The 9,438-nt window shown below is 40.8% G+C and overlaps 2 protein-coding genes across 4 annotated transcripts; one reads left to right on the top strand and one right to left on the bottom strand.

The window, feature by feature from the left end:
- Positions 1–711: 711 nt before the first annotated feature.
- On the bottom strand, positions 712–3,184 carry desi1b (desumoylating isopeptidase 1b). Of its 3 annotated transcripts, none has more exons than XM_005721785.1 (7): positions 3,124–3,184; positions 2,823–2,857; positions 2,692–2,713; positions 2,507–2,579; positions 2,267–2,376; positions 1,759–1,881; positions 712–1,167 (listed from the first exon to the last, which is right to left on the bottom strand). In XM_005721785.1, the coding sequence occupies exons 2-7, from the start codon at positions 2,851–2,853 to the stop codon at positions 1,089–1,091; spliced, it is 438 nt and encodes a 145-aa protein (XP_005721842.1). In that variant the 5' UTR covers positions 2,854–2,857; positions 3,124–3,184; the 3' UTR covers positions 712–1,088. The 3 variants fall into 3 exon arrangements, with proteins under 3 accessions (XP_005721842.1, XP_005721841.1, XP_005721840.1); XM_005721784.1 differs by having other exon boundaries at positions 2,953–3,178; XM_005721783.1 differs by having other exon boundaries at positions 2,823–3,178.
- A 114-nt stretch (positions 3,185–3,298) lies between these two features.
- xrcc6 (X-ray repair complementing defective repair in Chinese hamster cells 6) lies at positions 3,299–8,774 on the top strand. Its single transcript, XM_005721782.1, has 13 exons — positions 3,299–3,397; positions 3,814–3,918; positions 4,819–4,931; positions 5,045–5,186; positions 5,436–5,687; positions 5,899–6,085; positions 6,179–6,365; positions 6,503–6,671; positions 7,035–7,196; positions 7,413–7,542; positions 7,718–7,818; positions 7,905–8,021; positions 8,205–8,774. The coding sequence occupies exons 2-13, from the start codon at positions 3,846–3,848 to the stop codon at positions 8,402–8,404; spliced, it is 1,833 nt and encodes a 610-aa protein (XP_005721839.1). The 5' UTR covers positions 3,299–3,397; positions 3,814–3,845; the 3' UTR covers positions 8,405–8,774.
- The last annotated feature ends 664 nt before the right edge of the window (positions 8,775–9,438 follow it).

Below are 9,438 nucleotides of genomic sequence, written 5' to 3'. Positions count from 1 at the left end.
ATCATGATATTGATTTTAGGCCATATCGCCCAGCCCTACTCTGCAGGTTAGTGCAGGATAAACAGGTTAGTTTGCTGCACTGTGATGGATCTAAAAAAAAAAAAAAAAAAAAAAAAAAGTATGTGTATGGTGCGCGTGGTGGGTCTGTCAAGCGATAGTTATGGCCAGCGCTAGCGGTCGAAGTGGAGGAGCAGAGGAGTTTGCGGTATTTGCTGCCCAGTCCGACCGGGCTAAAGCTATTACAAAAGCTACTGGGGTGTTTAGCTGCAGACGGGAGGGCGTATTCCGTTGTGCAAAACAAGGGGTTTAAACTATGATGAACGTGCTTGAGCCACGCTATGATATCCTGTTCGCGTCAACTTTAGTGGCAAGATCGTTCCAAGCATGTATGAGCAGGAAAAGTTTAAAGTTACGGCTGAACTGTCCCAGGCATCTTCTGTTGCCCTAACTACTACAAATGGGCAGACCTCCAGGGCAACGGAAAGCCACGTGACCGTGACAGCTCATTATATCACAGCGGAGTGCGATATAATGTATTATTGTAGGGTCTACCTTACAATATAAAGCACCTTGAGGTGACTGTTGTTGTGATTTGGCGCTTTATAAATACAACTGAATTAAATGGTAGATACAAAGACTGTACTGCCCTATATTGTACCAGAATTTTTTTTTTAATAATTGCGTGGAATGAGTCTTGAGTTGAATGTTTTTAACCGGCAAAAAATACTTCAATAAGTAAATGTTAAATTTTTGTCTTTTTCCGCCGATCCGAAAATTGATCCGATCCGTGACTTAAAACCATGATCCGATCCGAACCGTGAGATTTTTGATCCGTTGCACCACTACTGCTGACCCAAGAAAACGTAATCTTAAACACGTTAATGTACACAAACAAGTATAAGACCCATTTTTAGTCCCCTGTCCACAGAGTTTAGCACACCTTCACCCCTCGCATACACCTCAGAGTATGTTGAATAACACCATAAAAGTCAATAACAATAAGTGATGGCTGATTAAATATAGAAGTGACTTGCCAGCCACATGCAGGGATGTTATCAGTTATCTTCTAAAATCCACGACTCGGTCTATCATTGCCCAGCCAGGTTGTTGCCTCCAGGATTTATGACCATGGAATCCAGGAAGGGACGGAGAGCCTGGCCAAATGGTCTGTGAGGAAATACAGCAGAGAGTACCGTTACATTACAAACCAAAGTATTAGTCAGTTATATCATACAAGAACAGCAAACACTTAATACTACAAGAGTAATCGTTCAAAAGAGACGCAGGATGAAATGATTGTACAGCATACATCTTTAATGTCTTTAAATAACAAGAATTGGGCACTTAAGTTTCCATTTATTTTGGATTTTTCTACAAACGACACCGGGTCAAAATTAAATCACTCACTTAAATCTTTAATAAGTGGAGCTGAAAGTTCTACATGTGAAAAGGCCAATAAATGTCTTATTAGTGTTCATAGTTGACCAAAAATAGTAGTTTATTTTGGGCAGTGTAAAAATAGTTTTCTCATTCTCAGTGTTTTGAGTGTTTCTCAACCCAGGTCTCTAATTTTTGACAACTGTACATTCATATTGTAATGGTGTATTTAATACAACATTCAGGGTGCATATAATTTCAAATGCATTTTCCATTTATATTTCTTATCTATAACATAATTGATATTATTATGCATTTTTAGTATTTTGCCATCAGTATCAGCAGAGACTCAATTTGACTGCACAGAATTAAGAAGCTTACGTGGCGAGGATGTCAGATGGAAGGTCTGTGATGTACGATGGGATCTTTCTGCCTGTCAGGAATTGAGCCACTTCACTGCTGAAAGTGTTGCAGTTGTTCTCAAACAAGTTGTAATTGGCACCTCTGCAACAAATGAAGGAGGAAGTCAGAGGAGGGAAGAAGAAGGAGTTCAAAGTGCAGAGAGAGGGAGAGAGAGGTGCACCACAGGGTGGAGAAAAGCAGGTGAGTAGCAGGAAGTGATGAGACAGAAACATTTTAAATGCAAAATAATGAGGGGGAAGAACACTATATGTACATTTTAGCTCATTCCTAAAAACTATTATTTAGACTCAAACAGGGCAGTAACGCATGAGCCTTGTTCTGTGCATTCAAGCTATGCACTTAATTCTACTGGTGCTACTTAAAAACAAATCATTTGTAACTGTTTGGTTCAGCTGTATTTTTCCAAAACAACAACAACAACAATAATAACAATTATAATAATAAAGATCTCATCATCTTCTTTTACCTGTACTTGGACTCTCCCAGTGAAGTTAAATACTCCTTAAAAAGGTCTTCAGGCACTTCAGTGGAGCCCATATCTACTACAGAATCAGGCGGCCCCAACAGGGTGCCTCCCTAGGAGACAAACAGATGCACACTTCAGTGACTTGTCACTGAGATTCTGACACAAGTTTCTTGATTTTGTGTCTAGATCAAACGGCTTTAAAGTGCACTGTTTATATGAGAGGATGGTGCTGATTCTTACAGGTGGACAATTGGTGATGCCTGTTGATCCACCAAAGTAGTGCTCTTTCCCGTGGACCACAACACCCGTGTGCCTGTTAGACGGCAATGCATTTGTTTTTTTAAACAGTGGTATTAAACTACTTAACTGCAGCTCAGGTGCTCAGTAAGAATACTTTTTATAGAACTTTCTTTATGTAAACTCACCATATCCCATCAATATGTCTCCCTGTAAAGATAAAATAATTTAAATTACGATCAACTTTTTCCGCCCTTAGAAATCAACAACTTTCACTTCCGAAGCATCCCACTGAGTCATGACAGAGTCAGAAACTCACCCAGCATGGAAGCACTCAGCTGACGGGCCATCCCTCTGGACAGGTCATAAACGTAAAGTTTTACTGGATAAGAATCAGTTTGGTCCATGATAACGCAAAACGATTTATTCGAAACGACAATGCAGCTAACCTTCTAGAAAGTTACTTAGTCACTACAGAGTTCCCAGCTAGCTAGCTTCCCGGTGGCAAAGAAAAGTTTAATAAACCTTCTGGTGGTGGAACTGTGAGAAAGAATAAATTCAGGCTACAGGCTGTTTAAAATGCTAGTAATAACTGTAAAATAAAAAAGTAAATGTAAAACCTAGCTCGAAGTTGCCGGGAGTCAATTCCAGTGCTGTGTCACTGTCTATCAACGATAACGCTACTGTCCTATCACGTGAACAGCAGGCTTCCGGCTTTAGGGTAAATAAACCCCGCGTTTTTAAACGGGATTGGCCAATACCTTAGATTGGCAGATAAACTGCCAATAGACGATAAGACATCCAGTAGGCGTTTGAACCGTGCTTGTTCACGTATCTGAACGCGCCAGTGATTAAAACTAGCCTGGACTTGTGTGCAGAAAGGAGAAGCACAAGGTAAGTGACGGAATTCTCTGACGAAAACTGTGTATGTATTTCATTTATGTTGTAAGTTTAGGCTATCAATTTTCGTGCCTCATTAGACCCATAACATTGTTACATAGTGTGCTCCTAAATGGAAATGGCACGAAAAGTGGCTAAGTACAAGCTAAGCTAGCTAAAATTTGCTAGCTAAAGTTAAAAACATAGTTAATTAAACATTAGTAATGCGTTAACGAGACATTAAAACTGTTTTGAAATACCTTGTCGTGTGCATAATAATTATTATCTGGTGAAAGTTGCACCATATGTTTATTTGTAGGAGTACATAGGATGCACTTTTTAAATACGCCACAGAAAAGCCTTCTGCCATTGATACTTTGTTTGAATCTAGTGTTGTAAATGCGGCAGTCTTTTATCCTTGGTTTTCACAGTAAATCCTGAGACGGGACTGAAGGCAGCACCAATGGCAGAGTGGAACGCCTACTACCAAAACGAGGATGAGGAGGGAGAGCAAGAAGAAGGGGAGCAGTCAGGGGGTAAAAGGAAAAACCGCTACTCAACGCTTATTTACACCGCTGTGCAAAAGTCTTGAGCCACCACTTATTTGTTTATATTTAGCTTCCTAAGAGCCCCACTTTGTTGTGTTTTGTGTAATAGCTTTCCAGGTTTTATGAAGGTTTTTCAAAGTTTTTCTTTAAACATTGGCTGCTTTCCCCCCTTTATTAACTCCAGTTCTTGAACCTGGCAATTTTCAGAGGAATTCTTAATTCACTTAACACTGACTTATAAATCATTCAGGTGTAGAAAGGCAACTAACAATAAAAGTTCAGCTGCAGAGTTAGGTGAGGCATCATCAATATGGAAGAACGGTCGTAAATCACAGCGGCATAGCTCCATATATTAAACGTCAGGGCTGATATAAGAGCATAAAATATAATTCAACGTAGGCAGGTAGAAGTCAAGCCGAGCAAACGCGCTATCTTCCTGTCACAGTCAGCTCATCCTGTCACAGTCAGGAAGTTTGAATGTTCTTCAAGAAGCCTGGAGAACTACTCCTAAAGACTACTTAATGAAATGACAAGAAACTTACCTTAGAGAGTTAGGGTTGTGTTGATGAATAAAAGTTGGCATACCAAATATTGACTTTCAAGTTTGTAAAATAGTATAAACTGACCTTTGTGAGAATACTTGCTTTATATACTGTATTTCCTTGTATCTTTGCACATGTTTCAATAAATGCTGCACCTGGCAAAAAGTCAAGAATTGAGTGGTGGCTCAGGATTTCTTAAATGATACTTTTGCTGTTATCACATTTTATTATCACATTTTAGTTATTAAAATCTACTTCAGCACAAGTAAAATGTTGGCAAGTAGCATTGATACAAAAAGTGATACTGAAGTGACAACAGAATCAACCAGGTCTCCATCTTCAATAGGAGACTACAAAATTACAGGGAGAGACAGCTTGGTGTTCTTGGTTGATGCCTCCAAGGAGATGTTCATCAAAGGGGAAGACGGGGAACCCTCCAACTTTGATATGACCATGCAGGTGAGATGGCTGGTTATCTTTTTCTTTTGCTAGTTTTAATTTTATAGTAGTTATTTCGCTCTGCTTCGTATAGCAACCTTGTAACAATGATGGTTTGTGTGCTGCTCTTGTAGGTTGTGCGCACTGTGTACACCAGTAAGATCATCAGTAGCGACAGGGACCTGGTGGCTCTGGTTTTCTACGGCACAGAGCAGAGCAAGAACCCCAGAAACTCATTTAAGCATGTCTATGTGTACCACGATCTCAATGAGCCTGGTAAGATGCAGCTCTTTGAAACAAACACATAATTACACTTTATTTTGTTATTGTTTTGTTTCAAGCACAAATGTAGGCAATCTTCTTATCTGCAGTTCTTTTTCCTCTTTTTTTTTTTCTTTATTTCAGACCAAAACTTCAAAAGAGCAGAGCAAAGCTGCAGTCAATATTGGCTCATACTTCCTCAGTAGTTTGTAAACTGCTGAACATATCTTTCTTATACCCTTGTCTGTCTCTTGCTTTGGACAGGTGCAAAGCGAGTCCAGGAGGTGGATGCTCTGTGGGGGGGAAAAGGTGCCAAGCTGGCGGCAGAGACCATAGGCAGTGGAGAGACATCATTAGGAGACGCTCTGTGGTGCTGTGCCAACCTCTACAGTGACATCAAGCTCCGCCTCTCCCACAAGCGGCTTATGATTTTCACGTGCAGGGATGAACCACACGGAGGCGACAGCGTGAAAGACCGACAGGCTCGCACCAAGGCCAGTGATCTCAAGGAGACTGGTGGGTCTAAAAGAAGCTATTCACGCAAGCCCTTTTAACTGTAAATTTTATCACTGCCGCTCTGCTTTTATAATTTATTAACTTTACCAGCCTTTCGGGTTTCTATCTTCTGCTAATTCTGCAAGTTCACATTATTTTACTGAAGTATGATGATTTGTTATCATTGGTAATTGTGTATGTGGGCTGTCTTCCCTCGACCCTCTTCTTTTAGGCGTCGTTATTGATTTAATGCACCTGATGAAACCGGGGGGCTTCAACATCTCGCTCTTCTTTTGTGACATTGTAAGTCCACCAGAGGATGAGAGTGAGATGGGGCTGCAGCTGCAGCCTTCTGACAAGCTGGAGGACCTCCAGAAACGGGTGCGGGCCAAAGAGCTGAAGAAAAGAACCTTGGCAAGGCAAGCAATGGCTTTCTTTGTCTCCATAGCGTATTTATTTACCTTTTTCTCTTGGCTGTTCTTTACACTATCTATTCTTTCTGCTGTCTTTAGGTTAAACCTGTGCCTCGGGGAGGGCATAAATGTAGCCGTGGGAATTTATGCAACTGCTGTGGCAGCTCGCAAACCAGGTTCCATCAAACTTTACAGGGAAACCAACGAGCCAGTCCGCAGCAAAACTCGAACCTTCCACACCCAAACTGGCAGTCTGCTGCTGCCCAGTGAGATAAAGAAAGCCCAGGTAATGAAAATCTCGTGATCCCAATCGAAAGCAGTGCTATGTTTATTCCATTATTTGAGTGCTTTTTATTTTTTATTTTTTTAAGATTTAACTTACACATGAAAACTCCACTTTATCTGTGTGTGTGTGTTGTGTAGTATTATGGTGGTAAAGAGATTGTGATGGAGAGGGACGAGGTGGATGCCATTAAGAAGTTTGATGACCCTGGATTGTTTCTGATTGGATTCAAACCGATGGAAAAGCTCAAACTGCTTCACCATATCCGGCCTGCTGTCTTCCTCTATCCTGAGGAGGATGAGGTGAAAGGTAGAACTGTGTGTGCAGTCTGATTTAATTCTAGGAAGGAAGAATAAAACCACAGTGTTGACTCTGGATATTTCTAAATATTTTTTCAAATAAAGGTCATAGTCAACTTAACTTAAGTTTCACTCATCTACACCCTGCATGCAAAGACTCTTTGTTCCAAGAACGCTGAGTTAAAGCTGAGTTATGCTTAGGCTCCCCTGAATTTGAGAAGCATTTGATAAAATAGAATTGATGATGGGTTTAAAGTAAAAGCTTTAATTAAATTGTAAGCAGCTATAAAAAATGTCTGTTCAGTCATAGTAAATGTGGATCTCATTGATACTGAATCAGATATCCTGTGATTTTTATTTATTTTTACTCAAGGCAGTTCATGTCTGTTCTCCGCCTTGCTGAAGAAGTGCAGCGAGAGGAACGTGTTCGCTCTGTGCCGTTTCATCTCCCGCAGAAACTATCCACCTCGGTTTGTTGCCCTATTGCCTCAGAATGAGGAGCTCGGCGAGGGGAAAGTACAGATTACACCACCAGGTAATGTGGTGCTGGGGTCAAGATGGCTAATTACATTTCATTATTTTAGCTTCTTTAAGTGCAACTTCAGCGTCTTTACAGCTTTTAGCAAAAATAACTAAATTTTACAGTAATACAGAGAACTCGCAAATACATAAATATTACTTAAACATTTGAACTTAGTTGTGTGTAACTGACTGCAGCGTGACGCGTCTTGTCTGCTCATGACCTTACCAGGTTTCAACGTCATCTACCTGCCATTCGCCGATGATTTGCGGACTCTGGACCCTCCGCAGTTTCCCTCGGCCTCACAAACACAGGTGGACAAGATGAAAGAGATTGTCTCCAAACTTAGGTTCAAATACAGGTAACTCTAGAGCCCTTTTTTGTTAACAGGGAAAACTGAGGAGTTATATCAAATTTCATAAAACTAACAACAAGAAGTACTCTGGTTTATAGCAGAGTCATGCATTTCCTTTTTTTGTTTTTTGCGTAACCACTAATATTATTATATTATTTTCACACCTTGTAATGTCATGCAGGAGTGAAGGTTTTGAGAACCCAGTCATCCAGCAGCATTTTAGGAACCTGGAGGCCTTGGCTCTGGATATGATGGCTCCAGAGGAAATTGAGGATCTCATCAGTAAGATGCAGACCTAAACACAGATCCCAGTTTCCTTTTGTGGCTGCTAGAGTAATTCTGCTCATCGCGCTCTTTCTCTTCCTCAGTGCCAAAGGTTGACCAAATAGACCAGCGTCTGGGTCCTCTGGTCCAGGAGTTCAAAGATCTGGTCTACCCTGCCTACTACAATCCAGAGAGCAAGCCAGCTGCCAAACGCAAAACAGGTCAGAGCATGAACCATCAGTGAAACTACGTAAAGTTATGTGCTAGTATGTGTTGTGAATTACATCCTAAGCAAAATGTTTCCAGGTAGTCAGATTGACTTATTAATAACTTGCATCATTCAGTAGTTTGGGAATTCTGTGATTTGATAAATCTGATTATTCTTTTACTCCATGAACTCGCAGCTGATACTGGAGGTGGAGCTGAGAAGAAGCCCAAAGTAGAGCTGACAGAAGATGAGTTGAAGGCCCACGTGCAGAACGGCACTCTGGCAAAGCTGACCGTGCCCGTTCTAAAGGACGCCTGTAAGCAATTTGGGGTTCGAACCACTGGGACCAAGAAGCAGGAGCTGATAGATGCTTTGATTGCCCGTTTAGGCTCATGAGGAGTCTACACCAGACTTAATCCACAACAGCTTTGCACAAAGTTCTGGTTAATTTTTGAATCTGTTTGAGCAGTCATCATGTATGGTTCCTGTGCTTGTTTTAAACTCGCTACACGGCCCTCACATGGACCAGACGCTGTGTTTTCCTGTTGGGCTTGATTAGATAAGAACAGCGTGACAGCCCCATTATGTATAAATACTGTTTGAATGTTTAAAAAAAAACTGTCATTCTGTTGTGATCAAGCACTCACTCCAGTGGTGTTTGAAATGATAAAGAAGTCTAGAAGCATTGGAATACACTGATCTTATAAATACTGTGTGGTGACACTTGATGGCGCTGCATTTGCATTAATAAACTGTTTTATACTACTCACCTGATTCCTTTTATTTACATAATCACACAGGTTAGTTCACCTTAAGCTGCATTTCTAGTTCATGTTGCACAAAAAAGGGTGTGTCTCAGGTCAAACTGCATGATCAGCATTCCTGGGCCTCGTCATTGATTTGTTTTGCTGCATAACAAAAAGTACTGTTCCTGAGGAGGGCAGGCCTGCGCAGGCTAATACTTGCGCAAAAGCAGGAAGAAGAAATTAGAGTTTAAACCCCATGTGAGTTGTACTGACAGTCAAAGCTGATGTCACTCTTGGAGGGCGATTATCTGGCTACACATCAGGTAAAAGCTGTTCATGAGCATTTTGCTGTCAATAAAGCTCAAAAAGGACTTAACAACATTATGTTATGTTTGGTTTTTCAGCTCTGTCTTGTAGTCTAGACACCTATTAATCAGAACCCTTTCCTTTTATATCAGATGAGTTTTTATTCCTTGTTATAACTGAACACTTAGGAAAATTACATAAACATTGCAGCGTTTTTCAAGCAGTTTGTTTAACCTGTGTTAGCTCTGAGCAGAAGTGGTGCTGCCTGTTCTTCTTACCTTCACACCAACTACAGCGTTCCCATCTGCTGAGACATGGAGTGTCAGTGTGAGAAAGACACCCCTGAGGATGCAGGTAGGCAAAATATACATAAAAAAA

This window comes from Pundamilia nyererei, unplaced genomic scaffold (assembly GCF_000239375.1).
Source record: "Pundamilia nyererei isolate P.nyererei 1_Seehausen unplaced genomic scaffold, PunNye1.0 scaffold00005, whole genome shotgun sequence".
Taxonomy (NCBI): Eukaryota; Metazoa; Chordata; class Actinopteri; order Cichliformes; family Cichlidae; genus Pundamilia; species Pundamilia nyererei.
This window is presented reverse-complemented; position numbering and strand designations above follow the sequence as displayed.